At 50.3% G+C, this 15397-nt stretch overlaps 1 protein-coding gene across 4 annotated transcripts in view; it reads left to right on the top strand.

Annotated features, from left to right (window-relative positions):
* ADAMTS17 (ADAM metallopeptidase with thrombospondin type 1 motif 17) overlaps positions 1-15397 on the top strand; it is a 397426-nt gene that overhangs the window by 54465 nt on the left and 327564 nt on the right. For all 4 annotated transcript variants that reach the window (XM_081551355.1, XM_081551354.1, XM_081551353.1 and 1 more), the window contains exon 4: positions 7050-7222. In XM_081551355.1, the coding sequence (XP_081407481.1) occupies positions 7050-7222 (173 nt within the window). The remainder of the gene's footprint in view (positions 1-7049; positions 7223-15397) is intronic.

Raw genomic sequence — 15397 nt, 5'->3', positions numbered from 1 at the left:
CTTCTGATGAGTGCTGTTGTTTTTGGTCCTCCATTCCTATAGAAGGTTCTGGAGAGATAGAGCTAAACAAAATTCATGATCACGTTTGTCACAAGATGTGGGAAACACTGGCTAGTGCATCCCCGAGTGGCCCCTAGATGAAGTCTGACTTGTTATTTTTATTTTAGAAGTTGATGTTAGGAAAATACTGTCTTTCCCTGAGGAATGGTGTTCCTCCCGTTGGATGACTGTAAAGCTGATCATCTGGCATGTTTACCTTAAACTTTTTTTTTTTCTTCCTGATTTCAGGAAACTCAGAACCCAATTCAAGGGCAGACTGGACAGTGGTTATTCTGCAAGGCTGGACTCCTGGTCAGCTGGGTTAGTGGCCTCCAGGAGCAAGATGCTGAACACATTTCTGGGGGTCTCGGTTTGCTCATCTCATCTGGGGGCATGGCTGACAACAGTCTGCAGGGAGGAGTGAGCTCAGCCTGGAGGCTCTGGTGGGACCTCGGCTACAGCTTCGGGAGCCACGTCCTCAGAGCACTGGCTTCGCAGGTGTGACTTCACCTGTCTCCAGCGCTCACGTGGGCCAGTTCACTTCATCTAGAGAGCCTTCAGAAGCAATGACTGCTCCCTAGGAACAACCTTCCAGAGCGCGTCCTCAGACAGTCCAGGGACTGTTTGTTTCCAAAAGAATAAGGTGTGAAAATGAGGGTTCTAGCCAAAGTGATTCCCTGGGGGAAACCTTGTCTAAAAACCAAAACCCTCTATACACAAATTAGGGGTTGGGAAGACTGTTTTGGCACTTCAGAAGGTCAGGTGTGTTTCTGGGTCTGTGTCCTGTTGCCCCTCCTGACCACAGCCTTGGTGGCGGTGTGCTTTCTCGTGCCAGATGCTCTCTGGGGCTTCCCGGGGCTGTCTCGTTTCCTGCTCAGTAGTGCTCGGAGGAAGAACTAGATGAGCTGCCTGGGTCACACGACCAGCTGGGACGCGCCGGCTGAAGCTTCCAGGCCCACCCTCCTTGTCTGTCTCTGTGAAGAACAGCAGTGGTCAGTCATCAGTAGAGCTGAGCTTTATTGGGCACGTGCTGTGAGCCAAGTGCGCAGCTCAGGGATTACAGCTAGGATCTCCTTTAAGCCTGATCACAGCCCACTGAGAGAGGAGCTGTGGTCCCTCTGCCTCGTGGATAAGTTATCTGAGGCTAGCAGAGGGCACATGATTTACCCCAGATCACACAGAACAATGGGGACCCTCATTTGAATCCAAGCATTTAAGCATTCTGTCTCTAAAACTCTGTCCTTGGCCACTGGGTGACCTGGCTGCCACCAGAGTCATAATCCTCATTGCAATTAGGGTGCCATTTATTGAAGAATCATAACATTCCAGAGAACGAACTAAGTGCTCCATAAACATCTCAGTCACTGTGCAAAACTGTACAGTGGGTGTGATCATCCCGACTTTGAAGGCAGTCACGTAGACTTGGAGAGGTTCTGAGGCTTGCTCAGTGTCCCGCAGGTAGCTTGTGGTTGAGCTAGGCACACGCTCTGGTCTGCCCCAAACCACATCCCTGTTTTGAATGCCTGTCATTGCTTGCCACTCATCTGTAGGCCTCCATGGCCCCCAGGGTGAAGAGCTCCTGACGCCTGTGCTCACTCTGGGCATCAGGGCCTGTGCTGCCACAGCCAGCCACAGTCCTGCCAGTGTGGACCCCTCTCCCTAGGGCTTACGAAGATCTCAGGGGACTGGGTGCAGATCCCCAATCGGTGCCTCCAGATGAGAACGAGGGACAGGTGGCCGTCCTCTGGCCTCAGGTGAATTCTTGGCCACACATCACAGTGGTTCATGGGCTTCCGATGGGATTGTTCTCATCCCGCCCACAACAGAGCTGGAGACAACCCATGGTCAGTGGAGCTGAAAGAACACGTGGCTCTGGACCCTTCCCCGGTGCTGAGGGTTCTGGGTGTCCACTGCGCTAGTGCCCCCAGGTGGGGACGTTCTTGTATCTGGACCTTGAGTGCTGTGTGTGGGAAATGTTGATGTTTCTGGCTTGGACGCCAAGTCCAGGTTAAGGGTGCATGTTCTCATTGACGCTGTAAGCGTGTTGGATGCCTTCCACCCAATTCCTGGGGGAGAGGCTCGTCTTTGTCTTCCCAGCGTGAAGAGCCCAGTGTCGTTGGGCAGCCGCCTCCATTTCCGCCACAGTGTCTGTTTTCCCTCTGATTTGCTTCTGCAGCTGGCAGGGCTCATTTGGCATGAGGAATAACCTGAGGTCTTCCCTGGACGTGATGTTATAGAATCAGACCTGCAAGGATCCTCCTTGCAGGACATAGAGTAATTTCAGGGCTGGCTTCCACTGTTTGAATTCTTACACCAAGTGTTTTGTAGTTTATGCATTGATTTTCCCTAGTGAATACCTAAATACTCTGCTGTCGTTAAACTAAAGTACTATTTATTCTACGTAGAACTTGACAATTCGTAACTGAGCTTATTTTTTACCTTACCAAGAGCCAAACTAATAACTACAGTAAATTATATACTTGCTCAGCATTTTGAACACTCCCCAAACTCTTAGAATAATCAATATTTGAAAATGCTAAACTTACAACGTTTAGAATGCCTTTAGTTTCTTCCTTGTATTCTCTGCCGCATCTTGTTCCAAACAAGGTTCATGGTTACTTGCACAAACACACACAATTTTCTTCTTTAATGGATAATTGGGGCAAAGGGAGAATAAATGTAAGAAAAATAATGGGAAGCCTGAGATTGAAAGTCTACCAAGTCAGCACCAAGCCCCAGCAATGTTCTGGCAAAAGACACTGCTGGGCTGGACTTGGGAGTGATCCCCGGCGTCTGTGACAACGGAGCCGGGGCCTCACGGGCTGCGGTCTGTCCTCACCGTGGGGTGAGGGCCGCCTCCCTGGTTCCCACCGTGGAGGGAGACGGCTGATTACCAAGTGAGCCTGGAGGGCCCCCAGGTGGCTGCCTGCCTGCCTGGCCTCAATTTTGACCTCTCCTGTGAGGTCTAAATTCAGCACCCATGTTATTCTGGAATTGATGTTTTTCTTCCCGCTTTTCAATATGCTTCTCATCTGTGAATATTGGTGTTGCTGAGACTTTATTAGGGAATATTGATGCAGTTCATGGAATTAGAGGTAAAAATAGATTATGGTTCTGTTCTCCCTGTAGGAAAGGAAGAATCATCAGACGTGATGGCTGTAGAGCTTTGCTGATGGAGGGGTTGCTGGGAGCAGGGATTGAGGAGGAGGGTGAGCTGCCTCCTGCTCCCCCTGTTCCCACGTGTAGGGAGAGAGAATACAGGTCCTCGCTCTCTTACCTGCTATTCCCCAATCCAGGCTTCTGGACGCTGACTGCTGAGTGTCTTTATGTACTCATTCCACTGCAGAAAGAGTATTGCCTTTGATGAGGGCTTGCTGTCCTAGATGTCGCTGGAAGGGGTGTTCGGTATGCGGCCTGGACACCACACTGTCCCGTGAAATCTGAAAAATTCTGATTTCCTGAAACCCAGCTGGCTGTGGGGATCTGATTCGAGTCTTGAGGCTCCTCTTTGCATGCTTGGGAAAGGACGGAGCACCGGGGCGTGGGGGGATCGCCAGCCAACCTAGCGTGGTTGCCATGTGACAGCCCCAGTTCGCGGTTGTTGGCAAAGGGCACGGGGGGAGCCTGTGTGCCCCAGGGGCTGGCCGTATGCTTGCTGCTGTCACTCGAGGGCCTGGTGCGAGGAGGCAGAAGGCTGCTCCTCCCGCTCAGGTCCTGCAGCAGCCAGGTCCATGCACAGCATCGTTTCCTGCTGAGTTTTCCGTGGCATTTCCTGTCCCTGTGTTTTAAGTTCAGGTGACACTGAGGAGCCTGTTCACACCCAAAGCCGTACAGGCAGGAGAGTCAGAGCTGTAGGGTGAGGCCTGGGTTCTAGGGCCAAATCCACCCCTGCCCAGTGCTTGACTTCAGCTTTGTTAGGTGGGAAGTAAGGATTCCACTCACTCATTCATCCATGCATTCATTCGTCCATCCACTCAAGCATGCACTCATTCGTTTACTTCACAACATGTACTGGGCCCGGGGCTCGAGGTGAAAGGGGCAGATGAAGTCGTTGTAGTTGCAAACCCTTTAACAACCACAGAGCCCCTGACTGTTGTGTTTTACCTGTGACTGAGTATCCTGGGCAGATGTTAATGTGCAGCATTACACCCTTTGTGGCACCGTTTATTAGCTCTCCCAGGCCCATCAGGGAGGGAGAGGCAGTTCTTGTTGGTCCTACTTGAAAGACGGATGCCCAGTGCAGTGTTTTGCTGTGTGAAAAGTCCAGGGGTCACCTGCTTCTCTGGTGGGAAGTGCTGGCTACCTTTCTTGGAAAGCACTTGCCACTTACCTGTTTCAGCCCAGCATCTTCCAGAGAAATATTACTAATGCATCCTTTAGACACTGCTAAAAATGCAGCCCTGTTCATACAGGAACCAGAAAACACAGACATGGTGAGAACAAGCAGCCAGTGTGGGAAGTAGCTGCAGAGGAATCCATGAGTTGGGGTTGTAGAAAGATGGGTAATAACTCCCAACTTAGGGAGGAGCTGTGGCACAGTTTGTCTCTTCATCGCCTTGGAAAATGTGGGTGTGCTGGTTACAGCAAGGTTCCTGTTTGGGTGGCCCTTCACTTCTGCTGCTTTAAAGTGACGATGACATGGCTTATCACATCTTCCAAGATGGACAGGTTGGCCTGATCAGGCAGTGAGCGCCCGGCAGGCATGCTGAGCTCAGGATTTGGAGGTTGCCCATGGTCTACCTTCCTCATATTCAGAGGGGCTCCGTGAATGTGAGTATAGGTCCAGAGAGAGATTGCCAACCAGGGGCCTCTTTCATTCTGGCCATGTGCAAAGGCAGTACCATCTGAGACCGCATCTTTTCTCTTAGAATAGACCCTGCCTTCCCCAATTCCACTCCTAAGGCCTGGAAGTCTCCATGGGAGGGGAGCCTGGCTTTGGGGAGGAGGGAACCACCCTGCAGGTTGACAAGACAGTCATACGTTTTGTCTTGCGTTTCTGTGATAAGTCAGATGATATATTTTGCTCCCCAGGCCCTCTGTTTTATTGCTTATAGTTAAAAAGTGACTTCTGGGGTTTTCTCAGACTCAGGGATAATACTTTAAATAAGTACTTGTTCCATTGTGTAAATTTGGAAAATTCAGAGGAAAAAAAGGAAAATGAAGATCACACATCACCCATGATTCGTATTTTAGTTAAGTTCTTCCTAAAGAAGGTTATTATCTCTGTGCCTGAAGATGCTTGTGTGTTAAATCTTTGCGAACCTGAGATTTAACTATATATAGACTTATATATGCTTCTCTCTAAATCACTAAACAGTCTTCACAATTGTGCTTTACATGGCTGCCCACTGTTTTACTATCATTGGCTTTCTCTGTGGTTGTAGATTGTTTTTCGGTTTGTCTCACTGCACCGACAGTTTTTGTTTATACACTATGACCCATATTTTAGGTTTTTTGTGTGCATCTTTGGCTCTAGAATGATTGAGTCACTGTATGAAACCAGTTTGTACATCTGTGGGCTGAGTTTATTGAATAGAGGTTGTAGCAGAGCTGGCTTCTGTGTTCAGTTCAGTTGCTCAGTTGTGTCCAACTCTTTGCGACCCCATGAACTGCAGCATGCCAGGCCTCCCAGAGTTTACTCAAACTCATGTCTATTGAATAGGTGATGCCATCCAACCATCTCATCCTCTGTCGTCCCCTTCTCTTCCCGCCTTCAATCTTTCTCGGCATCATGGGCTTTTCCAATGAGTCAGTTCTTTGCATCAGGTGGTCAAAGTATTGGAGTTTCAGCTTCAGCATCAGTCCTTCCAATGAATATTCAGGACCAATTTCCTTTAGGATGTACTGGTTGAATCTCCTTGCAGTCCAAGGGACTGTCAAGAGTCTTCTCCAATACCACAGTTCAAAAGCATCAATTCTTCGGCACTCAGCGTTCTTTATAGTCCAACTCTCACATCCATATATGACTACTGGAAAAATCATAGCTTTGACTAGATGGACTTTTGTTGGCAAAGTAATGTCTCTGCTTTTTAATAAGCTGTCTAGGTTGGTCATAACTTTTCTTCTAAGAAGAGAAAGAAAGGCAGTTCTTTAATTTGATAGCTATTATTTCCTTTTTTATATCAGCCCACAAGGAAGCCTTTCGTTCCATTCCCAAAGAAAGGCTTCCGTGTGGGCTGATATAAAAATGGAAATAATAGCTATCAAATTAAGGAACTGCCTTTCTGTTCACATTTGGATTCTGAAAGTGCATGTTATTGACATCAACCTTTGATGTTGGTCAAAGGTGTTTGCACCCGCAAATCTGTATGTCAGTCCTCACATGGCGGTTTTGAGTGTCCAGATGTTCTGACGTGGAACTCAGAGTAATAACCCTAGCTGTTTAGCAAAGTAATATCTTCTAGGACGTCAACTGATCTGAAGAGTCAGCAGAGGGTTGCTCACTGTTTACTAATATTCCTTCCCTGTGGTGAGGAAACAGCAAACTTGAATCTTGGCCTGTGATTTTTTTTTCCTATTGTGTTTTGGTTTTTTGTTGTTCTTTTTTGAAATACTGCTTTTTTGCCTGCTAACGGCTCCTTATTCCTGACTCTCAGCTCAGTCTCTGGGGCACCCACTCCCAGGTTTTTGCTCGCTGGCCCCAGTTACCATCAGTGGGTCATGGCGCTTTCAGAAAGCCTTGTGGGTCTGGGTCATTAACCCTCCCTGCTCGGCCCAGGCTTCCTTTTCCTCCACAGACTGTCTGTCCTCATTCTCCACAGGGACAGCTTTTCTGTTCTGTGATCTTCAGCCCTTTCCACCCCCTCGCTGTCATGGTGGATGGGCATGTCCTTCATGACATCTGGCCCCAGGCACGCCTCCTGCGGCAGAGGAGGGCAGTAGACACCAGGCCCAGCCACTGGCCAGGAAGGCTGGTCGTTCTCTTGGGGAGGTGCGGCAAGAGCCTGTTCACCATGTGGAGAGGAAAGCAACACGCAAAGTGCTGCACGAACGTCTCCATTGTTTTCTAGAAAAGAAGAAGCCGAAAAGGGGCCGGGCATCGCGGGACGGGCGGCAGCGGAGGAATGCCATCCGACTGACCAGCGAGCACACAGTGGAGACCCTGGTGGTGGCCGACGCCGACATGGTGCAGTACCACGGGGCCGAGGCCGCCCAGAGGTTCATCCTCACCGTCATGAACATGGTGAGTCTGCTTCCTCCTGGAGAGGGCTGTGCGCTAGGCGCCGGCCATGGGCTCCTGGGTCGGGGCTGGGCTCACACACAGACTTGCCGCCCCTGGGCAGCTGGGGCTCAAGGGCCGGGGGAGCACCCTGGGGAGAGGCCTGAGTGCTGAGCAGGGCTGGTGCGGGGTCAGTGCGGGAGTCCGCCCGATGCGGGAGTCCACCGGGGGGACGGGAGTCCACCGGGGGGACCGGAGTCTGCCCGGTGTGGGAGTCCTCCCGGTGACAGGGTGGAAGTCCGCCTGGTGTGGGAGTCCGCCCAGTGACCGGAATCTGCCCGAGGACCGGAGTCCGCCCGGTGACAGGGTGGGAGTCCGCCCGATGCGGGAGTCCACCGGGGGGACTGGAGTCCGCCCGGGGACCGGAGTCCGCCCGGTGTGGGAGTCCACCCGGTGCGGGAGTCCGCATGGTGTGGGAGTCCGCCCGGTGACCGGAGTCTGGCCGGAGACGAGAGTCGGGAGTCCGCCCAGGGACGGGAGTCCGCCTGGTGACCGGAGTCGGGATTCTGCCCAGGGACGGGAGTCCGCCTGGTGATGGGGTGAGAGTCTGCCCGGTGCGGGAGTCCACCCGTGCTCCTCACTAGAGGCCTCCCAAGACCGTTTTTGTGGGCAGAGGCCCCTCCCAGGAGAGTCAACACTAAGTCAGCCCTGCTCTAAGGAGCCAACCGTCTAGTAGAAAGAATCAAGATCCGACTTCAGTGTAAAACAGAGTTTGTCTCGGGCGAGGAAGAGAGGTTGTCTAGTTGAGCGAACCAGGGAAGGAGCCTGTGTCTGCCTCTGATTTGATGAATAAGGGGGACAAGGGGAACCTTCACGTGGGGGGTGGGGTGGGGAGGAGCCATCCTCCTCAAACTTTAGACACAGAAGGATGTTTGTGTGCCTCCCACCTCCACCATCCACCCACTCTCCTAACAAGCGATTTTGAAGATCTCCTGGCATTGTGTTAGGTGCCAGGTACGAATCCGAAAAGCCCTGGTCCTTTCTGCAGAAGGCAGTGGTGTCACAGATGGGCGAAGCATCTGTGCTTGAGTAGGCGTTTCTGCAGGGACCACTGGGGGCCAGGTGGAGGGCTGGGGAGGGATCACCCTGAGCTCTGGGCGCGTCATGAAAGAGCTGACCCATCAGCCGAGCGAGGGTGCTTGCCCGATTGGGGGAGCAGTGGCAGGTCACATAGCGGGTGCTGCAGGAGCGACATCTTGGGGAGGACAGGTGGCGTGGTGTGGCTGCAGCTGGGAGGGGAGCAGCCTTAATGAGGGGGGTGCACAGAGTCAGGGTGGGGAGGGCGGGTGAGGCATCCCGAGGGGCGGCAGAAACGTGTGTGGACTGAGGTCTGGAAGGACAGCCCCACAGCTGCGCCTGGGGGGACTGGAGTTGGAAAGGCAAGTAGGAGCCCTGGGAATGGAGTGTGTGAGGAGACAGGGTCTGAACTAAGGGGTGGAGGAGGGTGTGCTGGGAGGAGAGAGGCCTGGAGAGGCAGAGGCAAGAGACACCCAGGGTACCCCCGAGCTATGCTCTGGGTGCTTGGCTGGTTGGTGGGGCTGCTGGACGGGAAAAGAAGGAGCAGAGTGTTTGGGGACACAGCGAGGGTTCCAGTCTGGACAAGCTAGCTTTGATTTCGCTATTGGAGCTCAGGATGGTGGGCCTGTCTGGACGAAGGGACTAAGGCTGCTGGGTGTGAGGCTGGGGCTGCAGATGTCGGTGTGGCTGGCCTTGGCCGGGGCCGAGCAGAGCACGTGAGGAGAGAGAGGCTGCCCACAGAGGCACAGTGGAGTGCCGGGGTCAGGGCCGGGTGGGGAGGCAGACAGACCGGGTGTGGGTTGTCCTTAAGGAGCAAGGTGAGAGGTGTGGGAAGGGAGTGGTTAACAATGGCAAATCCTGCTGCTGGTCCCCAAAGAAGTAGCTTTAGGGATTGGTTTCCTGGTGGCTCAGACAGTAAAAGCGTCTGCTTGCAATGTGGGAGACCCGGGTTCGATCCCTGGGTGGGGAAGATCCCCTGGAGAAGAAAATGGCACCCCTCTCCAGTATTCTTGCCTGGAAAAACCCATGGACAGAGGAGCCTCGTAGGCTACAGTCCATGGGGGTCGCAAAGAGTTGGACATGACTGAGCGACTGAACTGAACTGAACTGAGGGTCCTAGGTGGTCCCTCTCCTAATCTTTTTGTTTTAGTTTATTTATTTGGCTGTGTCAGGTCTTGCAGCATGTGGGATCTTCATTGCTTCATGTGGGATCTTTCATTGTTTGAAAGGCTTTCCTGGTGGCTCAGTCAGTAGAGTCTGCCCACAATGCAGGAGACCTGGGTTCGATTCCTGGGTGGGGAAGATCCCCTGGGGAAGAAGATGGCAACCTACTCCAGTACTCTTGCCTGGAAAAACCCAAGGATGGAGGAGCCTCGTAGGCTACAGTCCATGGGGTCACAAAGAGTCAGACACACTGAGCGACTTCACTTTCACTTTAGGGATTGCTGGGGGTAGAAGCTGGGTAGGGACAAACTGGGGTGAGATCAGGAAGTGAAGAAGTAGAAACAGCTTTGCAGAAGATCTTGGCTGAGGGAGAGAAGAGAAAAGAGCCTCACTGGGTGGAACCGAGGTCAAGGAGGACTTTGGAGAGGGAAGCGGGTGAGGGGGTACAAGTGTGGGGTTTAGGCCCAGACAGACCTGCAGCAGGAGCCTTGCTCTGAGCACAGGGCTGGCAGTGTCAGAACCACTTTGAGCTGGCTCCCTCTGCATGAGCAGCTGCGCGGCAGGGGCTTGACCACCCCCAGGACTTCAGCTACCCCAGGGGCCTTGTGCCTGGTGACAAATGCACATACAGCTCATGGGAAGTAGAAAGGGCCAGGCCCTGGGCTGTGCCGCAGTGACTGAGAGATGCTGGAGGCGGTCCAAGAACAGAGAGGCTGGAGACACAGCCCAGGTCACAGAGGCAGTCCCTGGCAGGGCTGTGGCCGTCAGGCCAGGCCTGTCTATAACTAGCCACAGGGAAATAGATGATCATAAGCCTCACCCTTGTAAGCCTCACCCTTGTAAGCCTCACCCTGGGCTGACGAGGATGGCGAGCCCCACGGTGAAGTCAAGACTCCGGTACCTTGACCTCTGTCCGGTTGACTTGCCAGTGCCTGCTTTTGGGACACGTATCAATTTGCAGGAAACTCCATCTGTCTGTCCCCCATCCCCACCCCAGACAGGCCATGCCCTAAGGCCGAGGCTGCTTTGGTGGTGTGTGGAGTCTTGAAGGTGAGTTACCCTCTGCACCCACAGACCTTCCCGTAGGACGGGCTTGTTTGCAAAGCACAGTGATGTGGACCCGCTGGGGGACTGGTCCAAGGCTGATCCATGGACGTGGGCACACCATGAGGCACCAGGTCACCCTCCCTTTCAAAGTCATCAGCTCTAGGAATTCCATTAACTTCTTTTCTTTCCTTTATCCCCCTGCCCCTTCCTTCCTCTCTCTTTTTTCCTTCCTTCCTTTCCTTCTCCAGGTTTTAAAAACTTATGGTAATAAATACGCACCGTAAAGGTTTCTGTCTCACCCTTTAAGCCTGCAGTTGCGTAACATTAGTTACATTCACACTGCTGTACCGCCATTGTCACCATCTGTCCCCAGAATTCCTTTCGTCTTGCAGAAGTGAAACTGTACTCATTCGACACTGGGACCCCATTTTCCCCTCCCCCAGCCCGGACAGCCACCCTTCCATTTTGAATTTGACACCCCTAAGGATCTCATGTATAAGTGAAGTCAGACAGTATTTGTTCCTTTGTGACTGGTTGATTTTCACTCAGCATGATGTCCTCCAGGTTGGTCCATGTTCTTGGAGGTGTCAGAATCTCCTTCCTTTTTGGCTACATAATATTCCAGCGTATGGATAGACTAATTTTGTCTGTTCATCCATTGATAAACACTCGATTGCTTCCTCCTTTAGGCTCTTTTGAATAATGCTGCTGTGAACATGGGTGTACAGTCTGAGTCCCTGCTTTCACTCCTTTTGGTATGTACCCAGAAGTGGAGTTGCTCCTGTTTCAGCTTTTAATCGTGTTTGGCCCTGATTTCTGAGAAATATCCCTGAGCTCTGCATTTGCACAAGTCCTGGCCTCCCCGGCGGCTGGTTAATGATGGGCTGCAGTGCTGCAGTCGCCCAGAGCAGAGCCCAGGAGGGGGCTGTGGGGGCTGGCTCAGCACCAGGCTCTCTCACCTGTAGGTAATTTCATCTCATTTATTTATTTTTTGTCTAGGGCACAAGTCCAGGGAATAAACATTCATTACAACAGCTAAAGTAGTAATAAGGCAGAGCCCCTAGTTTGATGTTTGCTTTCATAATTTTATCATGTGGACCAGGCCGCTGTTTTATTTACCATAGGTCGGAGAGGGGTTGTATGTGGGAGCGCTGGTCTCCCCACGAGCTGTAAGGACTGAACGACAGGGGCTGAGTGGTGGTGATGCTTGGCTTCAACTTGACACTCTTCAGTCCCCTTCAGCTGCTGATACTAAGATGTTGGTGGCTCCAGATCCTGCTGTTTGAGGGCACATCTGGGCCAGCTACATTCATTTGGGATTTAGATGTTTCTTAATGAGGCCTGCCTAATAAGGGCAGTGCCACTTTGGTGAAGGGCACAGGACGTTTGTACACTGACACTTAGCCCTTCAGTCACCTGCTTCTTGGCGTCTCTTGGCCGGTCTGACGAGGCCAGAAGCCACATGAACGCAGAGCGTCCGACCTGCTCACACAGACTCTCACCACTGGCAGCCTGTTTCTGTTGCTCTGTGAGTTGCTGTAGAGAATATTTAAGAACCAGTTGCATTCAGACAGTGTACCTTGCTTTAAACAAGGCTACCCTCCACCACCTCCAGCGCCCTTCAATTTCTCAAACCCTAGTGTTAAAAATACAAAGAATTCCCTTCCTGCCCGTAGCTGTTTCAGAAAAGGGATCTCTGTTAGTCAGTAAGATCATCTCTAAGCCAGGATGCCAGGGAAGCGGGGTGGCTGGGCTGAGGAGCCCTGTCGTTAGACGGGACCCCCGGGTGCAGCCAGCAGGAGGGAAGGCAGCCCGCCCTCTCTCTCCTGGTGGACCATGTTTTCTGTGGGCGTGTAGGGTTTAAACAGCTCTGTCTTCTTCGCTCCTCTGGATTTGGAAGGAAATCTGCTGGAGAGGTTGCCGCCTGCGTTCCACCGGGTTTCCCTCCAGCACCATCTGCTGCTGATGTCCAAGTGCCCACCCCTCTCCCCGCCCTCCCACTTGGGTCTCTGTGGGCAGGGGACTGACCCAACTCCTACGTGCCACTCTGACCACAGGGGCTAAACCCAGACAAGTCCCTGTCCCCAGGTCAGGCCAGGGGGCTTGTGGGGCCTGGGTGTGTGATAGCCCACCCACAGTTGGCAGAGTTCGGGGGTTTGGTGTCAAGCGCTCACAGCATCTCAGAGTTGTAGGGAATTAGGTCCGTATCAATCAGTAGCCTGATGGCCCATGTTTGAGAGGAAGGAACGGTGTCTGTGGTGCATTGACTAGTCCAGATGGAAGCTTCATGGTTTCATGTCACTTCCTCCTCAGCCTTGGCGGATTTCCTCATTCTCATTTTACGGAGAAGAAGATAGAGGCTTGTGGGGAGTTTGGGGTGCAGAGCCAGTGAGTGCCTCACAGGGTGAGGTCTCAAACCTGGGCCGAGGGTTCCCTGTACCACCTGGTCCTAAGGGAGACTGCGTGTCTCAGATCTGCCCTTTCTTTCCATCTCTACTCTGGACTGACTGCCAATGTTTTTTATCTCAACAACTGCAGGAGTATTCTTCCTGGGCTCCTCACTTCCATTGCCTTCCCTCTTGGATCCTTGCTATAGAATGGCCAGAAGGATCTTCTTCCCACAGAATTAGGACGTTGTCACTAGGAGCTCTGAGGCGCCCTGCGGCTTCCCTTGTGGCGGATGTGGAGCTCCTCCCCCTCTGCCCTCCCAGGCCGTGTGCCCGGGGCCCACCTGCTTCTCCCGGGCTTCATTCCCTTCTCCCTGCCCGCATGAACTCTGACCACGTGTGCCACCGTTTCTCAGGGACCCCAGTGGGCTCCTCTCGGACTTGTAGCATCTCTTTGTCAGGAGTGGTCTTTGCCCCACTTTATACAGAGTTGGCTCCTCTGTCTTTTATGTCTCCATGTAAATGTCCCCTTAGAGAGGCCCTCCTTGCTGACTCCTCTGAAAAGGCCACCTGTTTTCTTTATCGTAGCAGTCTGCTTTTTCTTTGGTGGTTCTTTTCTTGATTTATAATTCCATATTTTTTTGCTTTTTAAAAACCATCTTGTTGCAGAGTTTCTGTGTACTATTGAATTCAGGCTGGTATAAAATCAGAATGCTATGACTTTAGGATGTTAAATATAATGCTCATAGTAATCACAAAGAAAATTGCTATAAAATATACCCAAAATGAAATGAGAACGGAATTTAAAAATTTCACCATAAAAAATGAAACATGCAAGAAAATCACTAATGCAGGAAATGAGGGCCCAAAAAAGCTATAAAAGACATAGAAAACAAATAGCAAAATGCAGAAGTAAGTCCCTCCTTGTCAGTAATTATCTTAAATTATAGGTTAAAATCTCCAGTCAAAAGACAGACTCAGTTTGGGGAAGAATGGATACATGTATATGTATGGCTGAGTACCTTCCTGTTCACCTAAAACTATTGCAACATTGCTTGTTAATCAGCTATACTCCAGTACAAAATAAAATTTTTTTTTCTTTTTTTTTAAAGACAGATTAGTAGAATGGATCTAAGAAATGCTCCAATGTGTATAAAAGGCTGACTTTACATTAGGACACAAATAAATCAAAAGCAAATGAATAAAAATGATAGTCTATGCAGATAGTAACTGTAGAGATTAGGAATGGTTATACTAATACGATAAAATATAGAATTTAGTCAGAAAAAGTTACAAGAGACAAAGGTATCTTGTATATAATAAAAGATTCAATACAGCAAGAAAATGGAGCAGCTATAAGTATTTATGCACCTAATAACAGATCATTCTAATATATGAAACAAAAACTTTATAGAATTGTAGTGACAAGTCCGCAGTTTTCTGTAATAATAGTCACTTCAGCTCCCCCCTTCCACACACACACACACACTATTAGTAGTGAATAGGAAAACTAGACAGAAGATAAGTGAGGAAACAGAGGTCTTGAACAACACAATAAGGCAACCAGATCTAACAAGATACACAGAACACTACCCAGCAATAGCAGGATATTCCCTTTTTTTCAAATGCACATGGGACATACTCCAGGATACACTGTATATACTCACAGATTGTCTCCACAGATTTAAAAATTATCATACAAGGTGTCTTCTCTAACCACGATGGGATTAAGTTGGACATCATAACGGAAGGAAAATTGGAGAATTCACAAATGTGGAAATTAAGTAACACACTCTTGTGCAACCAGTGGGTCAAGGGAGAAATCACAGGGGACGTGAGAAAATGCACGAGGCTGCATTAAAATGAAAATGCAACACGGCAAAACTTATGGAAAACAGTGGAAGCAGTACTCAGAAGCAAGAGTATAGCTTTAAAATGCTCACTTAAAAAAAAAAAAAGAAAGGGATCTCAAATGAATAACCTAACTTTACACCTTAAGGGAGCTAGAAGAGCAAACAAAACTCAAGTCTAGCAAAAGGAAGGGAAGATTAGAGCAGAAATAAATAAAGAATAGAAAAGCAACAGATAAAATCAGTAAAACCAAGAACTGATTCTTCAGAAAAACTGACCAAATTGATAAAACTTTAGCTAGATTGATTAAATCTTTAGCAGAGTTCCAGAGACTAGCCAGGAGAGATAAGAAGGCCTTCTTAAATGAGCAGTGCAAGGAAATAAAGGGAAAAAACAGAGTGGGAAAGACTAGATATCGCTTCAAGAAAATTGGAGATATCAAGGGAACATTTTATACAAGGATGGGCTCGATAAAGGACAGAAACTGTAAGGACCTAACAGAATCAGAAGCATTTGAGGAGGATGGCAGGAATACACAGAAGAACTTTACAAAAGGGGTCTTAATGAATTGGATGACCATAATGATGCGGTCACTCCCCTAGAGCCAAGTGGCCCTTAGGAAGCTTTACTATAAACAAAGCCAGTGGAGGTGATAGTATTCCAGCTGACTTAT

The sequence above is a fragment of the Giraffa tippelskirchi genome, chromosome 12 (genome assembly GCF_054371585.1).
Source record: "Giraffa tippelskirchi isolate mGirTip1 chromosome 12, T2T-mGirTip1v1.2.pri, whole genome shotgun sequence".
Classification (NCBI taxonomy): domain Eukaryota; kingdom Metazoa; phylum Chordata; class Mammalia; order Artiodactyla; family Giraffidae; genus Giraffa; species Giraffa tippelskirchi.
Note: the sequence above shows the minus strand (reverse complement) of the source record. Positions and strands in the feature narration are given on the sequence as shown.